We start from the raw sequence: 15,438 nt of genomic DNA on the forward strand, positions 1-15,438 counted from the left end.
GTACCCATACGCTAACCCTGTAAGGCAGCGTAGGTAAGCCCTAGGACGGAAGATCGGGAATGCGAACACGCATCCTACAGGTCTATGGAGGAGAACCAGACCCCCACCTGACAGTGTTCAACAGGTAGGAGACGATCCAAAAAATACCGAACCTTCCCATGGTCCAACATGGGTCTGACCCCCCCCCCCCCTCCCGATTTCTTAGGCACCAGAGAACACCGGGAGGAAAACGCCACGACGATGGCTTGCTTCGTCCACAGAGATCAGATCTCGTCGACCAGAGCTGTCACTGCTGGTGACCCTGACAATAGGGTCTGTACCAAACCCGAAAACGGGTGGGGTTGTGTTTTAAATAGAAGTCCCCGCCTCAGCGTTCTCTCCATCCACCTCGACATATGGTACTGCCGTAGCCATATGTGATGACACTCCCAACGCACCCGCCGCCATGTGGCGCAGGTCCGCAAGGAACTGTAGATAGGCGGCCCGGTCCCACCCGCTGTGCGTAGCCAACCCTGGACCCGTGCGAGCAGAGCGTTCCGTGGAGTCGGGTCGGAACCTGACACTACCCACGAGGCAATCGCACCCAAGGGGGGACCCCGACAGAAAAGGCCGGTTTGATACGGGGGAAGCTGACATAAATCTGTGTGACAAAAGCCCCCCCACTGAACACCCCTCCAGAACATGCTGAGGAGTTGTTCTGCAGCCGGACATGCAAGGCGTGAGGACCCCATGGGTTCCTACACACCGTAGCCCTGCAGTGATATTACTACCACCTAAATCACACGCACCTCTTCTTTTCAGACCACTGCCGATCTCGCGGGAGTGGGAGGCACCAACATGATACCTGGCCTGGCGAAGGCGAGGCCGGGGAAGCCCGCACTGTGTGCCTCAAAAGGTTTCGAGCCCCCCTGCTGACAACACCTATAGTTGACAGACGTAACACCAGGCTCAACCAACACAGCTTATGGTGTGGGAGCCGCTTGACAGCACAACATTCTCACGGACAGACCCAGGCTCAGCCATCAACTGGGTGTCAGCCCCTGTCCCAATGAGAAGCGAAAAGTGGGGCCGCCCGCGCTTCAACGAAGGCACGGGGCCCGCAGCCAAAGGAAACAATCAGAGCCCCCTTTTTCCGCTGGTGTTGGGGGAGGGAGTGATCGGAGAGCGGGCTGCTCGCGGCAGGACGGCGACGGCTTGTATATTCCAAGCCGAGCCCATCCAACATGGCCGATCCCTCGGCCGCCAAGGCTGTCGGCCTTGTGGACACCTGTCGATTCAACGCCCAGGATACCTCTGGCGGGGGGAAAACATGGCCACCTGTCGAGGGCCTCGTCATCGCCGCTGACGAGGCCGTGCTCTCTCTTCTTCTGGCTGCGCGGTGTGAGGCGGTGTGGGGCCTAGGATAAATACCGCCCACGCTCCAGCGGAAGACCAAAATCCTCTGCGGAGAGGGGAGCCCTAAGCGGTTATAGCTTGCGGCTGGGTCAAAGCTAATAACGTCAACAACCTCGCGCGATGTGTCGACGTCGGCTGACCCTCAAGGCCCCGCCACCAGACACCATTTGTTGATAGAAAAAACAGCAATTCGAACACAGTTCTTATCGCTGCCAATTCCATACCGTGGCGGTACAGGCTTTAGCAGCCCACCAGCCACTCGCCTGGCCGACCCACCTCACGGCGTCGGCCGGGCGGGGCACTGTTTCAACATGTCAAAAGCAAAGGACTGATGCTAACACAGAGCACCAGTGGTGGGTGTAAACAGCAACCTCCACTGTGGTGTGCACCATGAAGGGGTTAATGAATAAATGAACTAACACCACGAACATACTGTAGAATGGGCAAGCCCATGTACACAACGTTAAGGGGAGGCGGACCAGAGAGAACCAGTCCCGCATTCATTCATAATATTCACAGCAGCACACCAGCCCTAGACCTCAGCCCATTTACCCATGACGGTAAACAAAGCACCCCCCGCACTACTCCCCCAGTAGAAACTGATTGACCGTCAGCATGAATGGTTGAGAGGAGGGAAGATTGTAGCATAGACAGACATTCCCGTAGCAGAGAGACAGAACAAAAACAGTAGCCCCACTATAGCATAGCGTTCGACGCTAATGTGGACAGAAAACAGTCAGCTGAGCCACAACACTGGCCGCCGCTAAATTCCATCCTGCAGCAGTATAGCTCTACTGCCACCCGCTGGGCCGACTCGCTCTCAAGCATCGGCTCCCGGGTGGGGCACCGTCCAGCCCCGCCGAGGCACAGGATCGATGCTACCTGGCTAGGCTACCTAGCCACGGCACACCCGCCCTGCACCCTGTTGTCAACCCATTTACCCGTAAAGGGAAAAATAGGACTCAGCAAAACCCCCCACATTAGCCACCGACTGACCTTCATCAATGAACCGGTTTAAGAGGAGGAAAAAGCGGCAACATGCCACGGCGGGGAACATTAGAACAGTACCCAGCATTTCAGCAGTAGTGTTAGCATTTAGCATAAGCATTAGCATTTAGCGTTAACCTTAGTGTTTTAGCAGCACGCTCCAGGATCGCTTGGAACCCGTCCACTTCAGTGGAACGTTCACCAAACCATCCTGCCCCTGGCGCCGACACACAACATGGTTGTGTAACAAAACAACCCAGCATTACTAACACTAGCATCAATGCCTGATGACACAGGGCTCACCTGTTCCTCGATCTGCTGCCACAAGACGAGGGAACATCAGAATAGACCCGACGCGTCGTTGGAACATACCCCGAAGATTCCAGGGGTAAGCAAATCTCCGTAAGTACCCAATATTGTCTAAACTTTTCAAATCAACTAGTTGCATAGGGCGACTTGCATCCGCTATGATGGAAACGAAATTAGAGGAAGAGTGAGTGGTGGCCATGCCCAGTACTATGTAGCACGCCACTAAGGGGCGGGGCCTGGCAGGTGAGGGGTGTATTTGGCTTTTTCGTTGATGGAGTACAATAGGTACATGAGATGAGGTATATCTCGGTATGGCTTAAGAGACGCGATGCAAGTACGCTATATAACTGTAATGCATTCTACATTGTTGGCAGTATTTATAGTATGTGGAATCTAGAGATGGAAATATGCAGCATTGCACTTGATATACAGTACTTTCTCACATGGTTGATTATCAAACCTAGGGGTGCACCGATGTATCGGTCGGGTATCGGTATCGGCCGATAAGTGCCTTGTTGACTGCAATCGGCCTGTCGGCCGATAAGCTCGAATGTGCCGATGGCAGTAGCCGATAAATATCCATCAATTTGTGTCGCGTCAAAAGGCAAAAAAAAGTTCAGTCCCGCCGCGACCTGCACAACGCCGCCCCCAGCCCACACACACACAAGCTACTGCATCAAAGTTACTACTTATGATTAACAAATGCATTCGTTTTGTGGCATTAACGTTATATAGTTAGTGTTACACGTTCAATAACATCAGCATATTATTTACCCGAACGTAGCAAGCATTACTCGTTCATACTAGCTCAGTTCCTTCCGTTGCTCATAGAGCCCTGAGTTTTACCCATTCTGCAATCTGTTAATAAAGTTTTCAATCAGACACATGTATAGAAAGGCTTTGTTTTATTATAACATTTGTTGCAGTAAAATCATTATGCCTCGTTTAGTCATCCTGCGGAGCTAAAAGCTAAACGTCGGCTGCGCCGCCGCGGGGATCTAACGTTGTTGTTGTTGTAGACGAGCTCAGCTCTCGTCAAAATCAATGGCGGACAAAAGCGGAAGTAAAAAATGTATACGCGCTTGCCGATTGGTGGTAACAGCAGAGGCGGGTGCAAGCGGTGTGTGACGTAATTGGCAGAATCGACTGTCAATCAAAATTTCATTGGTTGAGAGCTCTGGTTGAGACAATAGTATCCAGCTGCAGCCCGGTAGACCATACTGGGAGAACTAGTAACTAACTGCAACCCGGCAGACCATACTGGGAGAGAGATAGTGCTATTTCTTGATGTTTCCTTTTTTTAAGTAAGTAAAGAGGCCTATGTTCATATCGGTGAGCACAATTTGTAACACAAATATACAGTAGTTTAATAAAATTAAATTAAAAATATATATATATATTTTTTTTAAATATTACAAAAAAAAAAGAAAAAAAAATTGTCACAAATATCGGTATCGGTATCGGCCGATTGTGTTAGTTGAACAATCGGTATCGGTATCGGTGGCAAATTTTCATATCGGTGCATCCCCGATATATACCATAAAGTAGGGCTATTCAACTAAATTGTTCAGGGGGCCACATTGTCAGAAACCCAAGAGGCCAGGGGCCGGACTGCCACGGCGCCTCCCCGTGCTATGAATATATGTACACTTGACACAACACGCAACCACATTTTCACAACTTTTATTTAACTACATTGCAAAAGTAGTATACTTTAAAAAAAAAAAAGTGCTTCATTTATGTGCCACAGCTGCAACATCTCCTGCAAAAAGTGCTTCATTTATGACTGTGCAACAACTGCAATATCTCCTCTTCAACATTTCAATATAAAAATTAAATAAAAAACAAACAAGTGCATGATGTGCATCTGAACATTCTAACATCAACACTTGAACAAAAACACATTTATAGTGCAGCTGAGCTTATGAAAAAGTGCTTCATGTCTAATGTGAAATATATAAGCATGTAAGCAAAACTAGATTTTAGGTCTGTGATGAAAAAGGGCCTCGCGGGAAGGGGGGCCTCGCAATTTTTTTATTTCGGAAATCTTCCGCGGCCGGTCCAAATTGCTTGGCGGGCCGGATTTGGCCCGCGGGCCGCCAGTTGAATAGCCCTGCCATAAAGAGTGGGTGTCAGACAAGAGGGAAGACTCAGGTTTTAAACTGGATACCAAACAGAAGGTAAAGATGACTTTGAACTGTACAGTAACAGTAATCCAGAACTATTTCATTGCACTGTAAAGAAACTGATTTTATAGTATGTCACATCAATGTCATTCTTGTCTTTCACATTCTACTAAAACTGAATCAAACCATAAACAAGGTGGCCTGTTGGGATGTTAGATCCTAATGTGAAAAACTGATTTTATATGTCTGAGGAGAAGACTGGTACTCATCATCTCCACAAAGTACTGGGGGGGGGTCTACTGTATGTGTGCTATATTTAATTTAGTTTATATCCCATATAACAGTAAACATTACGAAAGGCTATGGAAAGGCTAAGGCTATGGACCTAGGATGGCTTAGAGTAGACGACAGAGTACAGCAACTTGCAATGGGCCTGGTCTACAAGATACACTACACGACCAAGGTACCCATGTACATGTCAAAATACTTCCCAAAGGTCAGTGAATACCACGATCACAACACCAGAGGGAGCTCCACAAATCATGTTAAACCCAGATTCGGCTCAAATAAGGGACTAAACACGTTTCGCAATTATGCCACATCAATGTGGAACGCCCTACCCAAAGCTGTAAAGGAATGTGGATCACTACCCACTTTCAAAACCTCTCTCAAGGGACACCTACGGGAGACTGCAATTCAACACTGGCCCCTGTAAATATCCTAACCCAACCCCCTCCAATGTACAGTCATTTACCTAGTATGGTTTTGTAAATAGTCCAATGTACAATTTTGTTTGTTTGTACAGTGTCTCCCCCCCCCCCCTCAATGTACAGTTTTGCTTGATTATACAGTGTGCCCCCCCCCCCCCCCCCAACCACCTCCAATGTAGATTACCCAGTATGGTTGTCAATATCCCAGTGTACCCAACCCCCCCCCACCCAACCTCCTCCAATGTACAGTTTCTACGTCAAATGTATATACTCCCTTTTCATGACTCCTTCTGTATCACAAACAGTACTGTATTTGCAAATCTGGTATATCATAAATGTATAGATGTAGCAGTACTGACTATCTGTATGTCATGTATGTCATATATGTCCTGATGAATTGAAAATGGGGGACCCTGATGTAAACAAGACGAAAGTCTTTCTCTGGTCTGCATCCCCTTAACAATTGTGTGTATTGAGCTGTACTGTATTGTACCCATTCTGCAATCTGTTAATAAAGTTTTCAATCAATCAATTCAATCAATCAATAGGGTCATAAAGACTAAATGAAAAACGATTCTGTCACGGCGAATGTGTTAGTTGCTTAAACAATGTTGGATGAAGTAATTGATGGGTCATGAGTCATTGTGGAACAAAATAAAAATCGTGCGAATTGATTGATTGATTGATTAATTGCACACAAAAAAAACTACTTTCTATAGAAGCAGCTGGGAGGAGCGCTGTTTTAAGTGAGTGTGGACTATTTAATTGATTGATTGATTGCTAATTTTATTACTGTCTGCCTTGTTTCCAACTGGTTAAGTTTAGGCCCTCTTTCGAAGTTGGTTAAGGTTAGAGTTTGTCTTTAGAGCAGGGCGATAGACCACCAGCCCTGATTCCAAACTCTAACCTTAACCAACTTCGAAAGAGGGCCTAAACTTAACCACTTGTAAACAGCTAATTTTATTACTGTCCGCCTTGTTTCCAACTGGTTAAGTTTAGGCCCTCTTTCAAAGTTGGTTAAGGTTAGAGTTTGTCTTTAGAGCAGGGCGATAGACCACCAGCCCTGATTCCAAACTCTAACCTTAACCAACTTCGAAAGAGGGCCTAAACTTAACCAGTTGGAAACAAGGCGGACAGTAATAAAATTAGCAATAAATCAATCAATTCAATAATCCACGCTCACTTAAAACAGCGCACCTCCCAGCTGCTTCTATACAAAGTCGGTTTAAAAAAATAACCCCCCCCCCCCCCCCCCCCCCCCCCCCGCTATATTTAAGCATTACATCACGCGCAGGAGTGGGTTGTGACAATTAGACCATGCCTAGGGGGGTCTAACGACCAACCCACGACTACAAGTAGTGTAATGCTTTTATACAACTGGCACATTCATCCAACCTTATTGCTATACAATAAACACACATTAATTGAAGATTTATTGAAAAAACCATCCGCCAGAAAAAGTAGTTCCCACAAAAAAAAAACGTGAAGTTGCCTCCATGTGGAAGCAGCTCGGAAGTGCATCCAACTGTTCTCAGTAGGACATCCAACAAACTAACACATCCAACTGTCTTTCAACTAGGCATCCAACAAACTAAGACATCCAACTGTCTTTCACCTAGGCATCCAACAAACTAACACATCCAACTTTTCTTTAGTTTTTAACCTACTTTCTATAGAACTTCATTCTTAGATGCTTCTATAGAAAGTAGGTAAAACAAATTAAAAAAAAATTTTCTTTGCCCTATATAGGGGGGGGGGGGTTCTTTGCCCTATAAGACTTTTTTTTCTTTTTGTAAACCTACTTTCTATAGAAGCAGCTGGGAGGTGCGCTGTTTTAAGTGAGCGTGGGTTATTGAATTGATTGATTGATTGATTGCTAATTTTATTACTGTTCGCCTTGTTTCCAACTGGTTAAGTTTAGGCCCTCTTTCGAATTTGGTTAAGGTTAGAGTTTGGAATCAGGGCTGGTGGTCTATCGCCCTGCTCTAAAGACAAACTCTAACCTTAACCAACTTCAAAAGAGGGCCTAAACTTAACCAGTTGGAAACCAGGCGGACAGTAATAAAATGAGCTGTTTCCAACTGGTTAAGTTTAGGCCCTCTTTCGAAGTTGGTTAAGGTTAGAGTTTGGAATCAGGGCTGGTGGTCTATCGCCCTGCTCTAAAGACAAACTCTAACCTTAACCAACTTCGAAAGAGTGCCTAAACTTAACCAGTTGGAAACAAGGCATACAGTAATAAAATTAGCAATCAATCAATCAATCAATCAATTCAATAGTCCACGCTCACTTAAAACAGCGCACCTCCCAGCTGCTTTTTTTTTTTTTTTTTTTGGTCTTTTTCCCCCTCCATTTTCCTCCGATTTTCTCCCATCCCAATGTTAGTCGTATGCCAATTCCCAGTCCCTTCCTGATCGCTGCGCACTTACCCCCCACAGTCAGATCATCTGGGAGAGTGGAGGCTACCACGTGCTTCCTCCGACACACGTCCAGCCAATCACCGCTTCTTTTCACCTGGCAGCGCGGATTCTCATTGAGAGGGCGTAGCGTGTGGGAGGACCACACTATCCCCCTCACGTCCAATCCGCGCTTAGCAGGCGCCCCGACCGAACTGTAGGAGTCGCTGTTTACAACGACCCGGACCCACCCCGCCAGCTTCTCCCACCCTCTGATACAGCCAATTGTATCAGTGCAGACGGCCAGCCAAGCTGGTGACAACCCCGGAGCTGTGAGCTGGATTCGAACAGGCGAATCGAGCTCACAGCTCCGGGGCTGGTGACGAACGCAATCTCCGCTCGGCCACCTAACCGCCACCTCCCAGCTGCTTCTATAGAAAGTAGGTAAAAAAAATTAAATAAAATTGCAATTAATCAATCAATCAATCAATCAATTTGTGCGATTTTTCTTTTGTTCCACAATGACTCATGACCCATCAATTACATCATTCAACATTGTTTAAGCAACTAAGACATTCGCCGTGACAGAATCGTTTTCCATTTAGTCTTTATGACCCTATCACCATTATCCTTTCGTAACGTTTACTGTCCGCCATCTTGCCGAACCACGAACGCGCATTGATAGTGATGCGGTTGTGGGCGGGCTGCAAGTGGTGTAAAGCTTTTATACAACTGCCACATTCATCCAACCTTATTGCTATACAATAAACACAAATTAATCGAAGATTTATTGAAAAAACCATCCGCCAGAAAAAGTAGTTCCCACAACTACAAAAAAGACAATTTGCCTCCATGTGGAAGCAGCTCGGAAGTGCATCCAACCAACTAACACATCCAACTGTGTATTATTGGAATGATTGAGAGAAGTTGCCTCATGTGGAAGCAGCTCGGAAGTGCATCCAACCAACTAACACATCCAACTGTGTATTATTGGAATGATTGATTGAACATTTTATTACCAGATGCAGAATGGGTACAATACAGTACGGCTCAATACACACAATTGTTAAGGGGATGCAGACCTACTTTCTATAGAACTTCATTCTTAGATGCTTCTATAGAAAGTAGGTAAAACAAATTAAAACGTTTTCTTTGCCCTATAGGAAAAAAAAGTTTTCTTCGCCCTATTTTTTTATTTATTTTTTTAGCCTAAACTTAACCAGTTGGAAACCAGGCATACAGTAATAAAATTAGCAATCAACCAATCAATCAATTCAATAGACCATGCTCACTTAAAACAGCGCAGCACTCAGCTGCTCCTCTCTCAGTCTGACTTTCCCCCGCTGTTGCAGACAGGAGTGTGTGTGTGTGTGTGTGAGTGTGAATGTGTATGTGTGTGTGTGTGTGTGTGTGTGTGTGTGTGTGTGTGTGTGTGTGGGGGGGGGGGGGTGTGTAGGGGTGTGTGTGTGGGGGTGGGTGGAGACTAGAGCCAGCGCTGCAGTCAGAGGGAAGGAAAAAGAAATTGAAAAGAAAATTGCAAATTAATCAATCAATCAAGCGATTTTTCTTTTGTTACACAATGATTCATGACCCATAGATTACACAATCCAACATTGTGTAAGAGACTAAGACATTCGCCGTGACAGAATCGCTTGATATTTAGTCGTTTAGTCGTTATCAACATATCCATTTGTTAAAGATTATTGTCCGCCATCTTGTGATCCGGCGGAGTGATGTGATGTGATTCGGTTGTGGGCGGGTCCTGGGCCAGCAGCGTGGAGTGTTCCCAATACATATACGTGTAAATGGACTGTTTCAGCCAATCAGAATCGAGAAATGTGCATGCCGTTGTATAAAAGCCATTACACCACGTGCAGTCGTGGGTTGTGAGAATTAGACCATGCCTAGGGGGGCCTAACGACCACCCCTAGGCATGGTCTAATTCTCACAACCCACTCCTGCGCGTGATGTAATGCTTTAATATTTCCGCGTTTAAGCCACTGCAATGGCTTTGCCTGAAGAATTTACTACATGACCGGGACGTTCTAGCTTGTTTGCCGACAGGATTCGGGAAAAGTTTGGTCCGTTCGGAGGCAGCTTCCAGGGGAAGTACATACACCGGAAATTCTACCCCATAGACACTTTCGGCAGTAGTTCTTTACCAGGCTTTATCTCACGGAGATAAAACTGGGAACGAGGTTAATTGCTGTATGGGTACCTGAGCCAAATAGATCTTTTAGAATATAACCTCTAAAAGCTGGTTGGTTACTTGGTCAAAGTGTCAAACTTAACTGGCCAGTCACAGCTCAAATCTACCATCATTCAACTCGATACTCGTAACAGTAGTTGCTATTCATTTCTCAACCTCATTTCCTTACATGGAAAATGCATTGTTTACAATCTTGATTCAAGGTGCCGTCTTGATATTTGCCCTGTGTTCAGCCAAAAACTGAGCTGCTCTGCATTTAATATGTTATTTGATGATGGAAGATTGGAAGGGGCTGCTCTTACGGTTGTCTCTCAAGGTGCGTGGACATGGTGAAGAGTTCTCAGTACGTAGAGCTGGCCAACGACTTGGAGATCAACAAAGCCATCACCTATCTCAAACAACGGGATTTTAATCAGGTGAGTGTGTTCCTAACGTGAACACAACCATGTGAAGAATCTGATGTTTGTTTTGTGGTGTGTGTTTTCTTTCAGTGTTGTGTGTCTGTATAGCTGCTGCACGTCTCTGTTGTTCATGTGTGTCACCTTTCCTACGCTGAAACCCTTTCAGCGGTGCAGCTTGGAAATGGTGTCTCCCCCTCTCTCACTCCCTGCGTTATATATCAACTGGCCTCGCGTCTCGCTCTGCCTTCTGAGATAACCCATCATCTCTAGCACCTAGTGTGCTCCGGGAAACAACAAATGCACCCACTTGCACGTGACCACGCCACTCCCATGCGTCCCCTATATTACACCGGAAGTGGTCACGCCTCACCCTTCCTCATTCGTTTCCAACGTGGAAGCAGCTCAGATGCACTTCGGAACTGGAGATTGTTATGAAGCAGAAGGAGAAATTACACAATGTTGGGAATTCGCCAGAAGTTCGCCAGCCCCCGGAACCTTCTCGGCGCGTCCTGACAGCACGACGGCCCTATCCTGCTTTTTCCTCGTTGCATGACAGCAGACCGAGGGACTTCGCACGACGGCTACCAGTCGAGCCGCGTCGCGCCCAGGTAGGGCCTGCACTAGCTGGCATTGGTATATGTAATACTGCTCGTTGTCTCGTGAGACAGCCGGGTGATGTATTGGCGCGGGGGGCGGGATATTTGGGTAAACGTCGTCTTCATGACTCACTTTTGGATGTTTTTCCAAATATCCTAGCGCGCGCAGCTAATGCTAATGCTACAATGTTGGGGCGCCGTTTCCCATGTACCCCGCCGGGGCTGTCTTTACTGTCTTCCCTCTTCTTAACCATTCATGCTGACGGTCAATCTGTGTCTAATGTTGGGGGTTTAGCGGAGGCTTATTTACCCTTTACATGGGTGGATGGGCTGATGACAGGGCTCAGGGCAGGTGTGCTTTTTGTGAATCTATGAATTGAAAATGGGGGACCGCCCCATGTCCGAGGTAGCAGCTTGAGTCTCTTGCTCCTCAGAACCCCTGAGATAAATGACCCAACAAACAGATATTGTCAGCAACATTTAACGAGTGAGACGGTAAGAAGTCTAAAGATGAGCCAGAAGAAACGAAATGCTAAAAGAAAAACCAAAACCGACTCTGGAAATGACTCGTAGGGGTGGGACAATACATCGATCCAGATCGATATATCGATCTATTATCAATAATCAAATAGGATCGATGCCACGTAAAAAGATCGATTCATATTGCGATACTCTTATTTTGAAAATCCGGCGACGGCGACGTCATCGCCCCGCGCCCAGTGTTGTGAAACTCAAACTCTGTTAACATCAACAGCAGTAGCGTCTAGAGCGTCACTAGTGTGCCTATTCTGTGACCCAAAACATGTCCCTGCTGTTTTATTCCACAACGGGTCCAATGCATCTAACCTGCTTTGCAATTGCAATCCTCGTCACTCCATTATGCCCACGTCGCGTTAAAGATCGAAGATAACGTTACTTTAGCGTGAGCTAACAAGCTAACCCAGCGCCATAGGCAGAGAGAAGTGGGGACTGGGAGGGTGCATTCTCGGGGATAGCCCCACTAACAGGATCTGGCCGGTACTGCACCTTGGGACTCCCAATATGCTTTTCCAGCCAAAATACAGCTCTGTGACAGTGAATAGGATATTAATATCGAGAGAAAAAAAAGAAAAATGAACCAAAAACAGTGAACAGGAGGTCTATTTGTATTAAAAACAATAGATTGTTTTTCATTTAAATGTCTGGAAGAGCTCAAAAATAAAAATGTCATGATATTTCCATTGCCTTTTTTTTTTGTTGATTTAAATGTTACTGATTGTATTAAATGGGCACATAATATCGTCTCATATTGATCGCAGGCACCTGAATCGAATCGTATCATATCGTATCGTGGCAGACTGTGTGATATCGGATAATATCGTATCGTTGTCCAAAGAATCGATATCGTATCGTATCGTGATTAAACTGGTGATTCCCACCCCTAGAAATGAGAAAGATGTCACGCCTGAACAGGCTTGTCAAACCAGCTCTTCCGACACCGACGAGGAAACAGAGAGAGAGGAATCCGCGATTCTAAAATAATTAAAAGATCTAAGGAGAGAGAATAAAGAAGCACATAATGCCACTCAGTCTTCAGTGAGCAAACTTGAAACATCTATGTCGCAAGTAACTCAATGGATTGACAAAACAGAAGGTAGAATCAGTGGTGCAGTGCTGGTATAACGAGGTATAACGGCGTTTTACCTCGGTCACTGAGGCTGAAGTACGCGCAATCGCGCACGGATATGTACGCGCAGTCACGCACACAAAAACGTTACACGCTACTTTCGGGAGAAAGAGTCTAGACTAGAAGATCTGCGAGGAGAAAAAAAAACTCCCCATAAAAAACCCACTATGATTGGTTGGTTTGTTTAGATATGAGTGACGACTCACGATTGGGTATGGTAGGCCAAAACTTTACGGGTAGGCCAATCAGAGGCAGGATAGGGCGGGACTCCAGGCCGCAAACCAGGAAGTGAAAATCGAAACGCAGACCACTGAATGAGAATGAATGGATCATGTAATTTACAATAACAGAACCAGTCAGGATTTGATGTTTCCACTGATGGCATTGATGAAGATGATGTCAACAACAATAACAACACTGCATCTCCATGGCCCTACCTGGACACGTTTATGAGTTTGACTGAAAAAACGCCTAAAACATATGTGTTTAGGTGTTTATTGTGTCAACCAAAAACGAAGCTGCTCTCGACGTCCCACACGTCCAATACTAACTTGAGAACACATATTCAGGTGAGCTGATGAAAACCCTTACTGTCTTTACATAAACATTGTCAACTGTTCCCAAACAGCACACAAGTCAGTGCACTTTTTATCAACAGCTTTAACTAACAGTCTGAGATAGGCTAGCTGCTATGAACAATATCATTGATTGATTGATTGAAAAGTGTATTAACAGATTGCAGAATGGGTACAGTACAGTACAGCTCAATACATACAATTGTTAAGGGGATGCAGACCAGAGAAAGACTTTCGTCTTGTTTACATCAGGGTCCCCCATTTTCAATTCATCATAACATATATATGACATACATGACATACAGATAGACAGTACTGCTACATCTATACATTTATGACATATCAGATTTGCAAATACAGTACTGTTTGTGATATAAAAAGTGTCCAGAAAAAGAGTGTATATACATTTGACGTAGAAACTGTACATTGGAGGAGGTTGGGTGGGTGGGGGCTGTACATTGGGGGGGGGGGGGGGGGGGGCACACTGTACATTGGAATACTGACAAAGCCATACTTGGTCATTTATTGTACAACTGGGTTTTGAGTGTTTTTGAATAGTGATTCACATTCCTTTACAGCTTTGGGTAGGGCGTTTCACATTGAATCCCTGCCCCTCATCAGGTTTGGTGTGAACGATGGGCTGTGTCTGTCATTGCCATGGAATGTTAACTTGCATCCCATCCATAGAGGCAATTAGTGTCATTGTCTTTCATACGCTGGGAATGTGTTTTGATGTTCTCTGCACAGTAGAGAACTTGCTCTTAATATGCTGGTTAAATCTAGTTTAAGTTGATTCAATTAAAGAAATTGTATCAATACATTTAAAACATTGTTTGTTTTTCAACCATATCTGTTGACAATATAGGCAACATCCTGCTACCTTTTTCAGCTTCTCTATTTCAAGGCAAAAAAAATAAATAAAAAAAAAATAAAAAAATGTGCATGCGCGTGCGCACGTGCACATGCGCGCGCACGCGCGTGGATCGTTTGACCTACTGTCAATTTGCCACTGCACCACTGGGTAGAATTACGGACATTGAATCAGAAATCACTAAACTGGATGATAGAGGAATGAGACACCAGAGGGCGCTCAAATACCTTGTAAGAAGAGATGCAGAAATGTCGGCAACATGTGAAGATTTGCAAAACAGAGTAGCCTCCAGCTGCAGCCCCGGAGATGTTCTCTCACGGGCAACTTCCGCCAGCCACACGACATTTCTGCCGCTGACAGGACACGCGCTGATTGGCGGAAAGTACGAAAGTATCTCGAAGTACGTCTGACGTATCTCGAAGTACGTCTGACGTTTCTCTACGTTAGAGAATGTTAATTGAACGTCAAAAGCAAACAACTTTAACAAAGATGGAGAAATGCAATTACAAGGTAAGCCTTATTATTACCTTGTATTCATAAGATAAGATAAATTCAGCAGCATGGGGAGGGGGGAGGTACAGGTAGTAGAAGACATAGAGGTACAGGTCACATAATTATAGTACAGTGGAGAAGTAAAAATAGAATAAAAAGGCAGTGTAAACAATATACAATATTATTAACTCTGGACATACAACTGGACACCCTGTGCAAAGTGACTGTTTATGTCTTTTTGTTAGATTTGCATGTCAGTAATGCATATGTAGCATGGTTTTTGTGTCTGGGTGATTATCTGCAACAGAAATATTACTTGTCCTATTATTGTCCCTTATTTGAAGAGATTAATGCACAAGAGCTGTACTGGCCTAACAGAAATTATGTTTGTGCTTTCTTCTAGATAACGCCTTCAACCATCATTTGGCCATGGGACTGGTTCTCGGCAATGGAAATAAAAAATGTTTTACAAATTGCTAAAAACACTGTCGACTGATTTCTTCTGCAGTTTATTATTGCATTTACATGTTGAAATAACCATTGCTTAGATCAATAACACTTGTGTTACCTAAAAGCTGTAAATAGTTATGTAATGCCATTAGATTTGAAACGCATTTTAGCATTACAACCCAATAACTGAACTATGTTTGTATTTGTTACACCTTATCCTCAGTATTTTGAGATATATCTATAGGGACATCTATGGAT

The 15,438-nt window shown here is 45.1% G+C and overlaps 1 protein-coding gene across 1 annotated transcript in view; it reads left to right on the top strand.

Annotated features, from left to right (window-relative positions):
* The window catches only part of LOC311228495 (intraflagellar transport protein 88 homolog), a gene marked incomplete at both ends in the record, with an annotated part of 245,256 nt that overhangs the window by 97,103 nt on the left and 132,715 nt on the right, over positions 1 to 15,438 (top strand). Inside the window, one exon of the mRNA XM_084314399.1 lies at positions 10,446 to 10,545. Coding sequence (XP_084170525.1) covers positions 10,446 to 10,545 — 100 coding nt within the window. The remainder of the gene's footprint in view (positions 1 to 10,445; positions 10,546 to 15,438) is intronic.

Source organism: Notolepis coatsorum, assembly GCF_963971535.1.
Source record: "Notolepis coatsorum genome assembly, chromosome: 5".
Lineage (NCBI taxonomy): Eukaryota > Metazoa > Chordata > Actinopteri > Aulopiformes > Paralepididae > Notolepis > Notolepis coatsorum.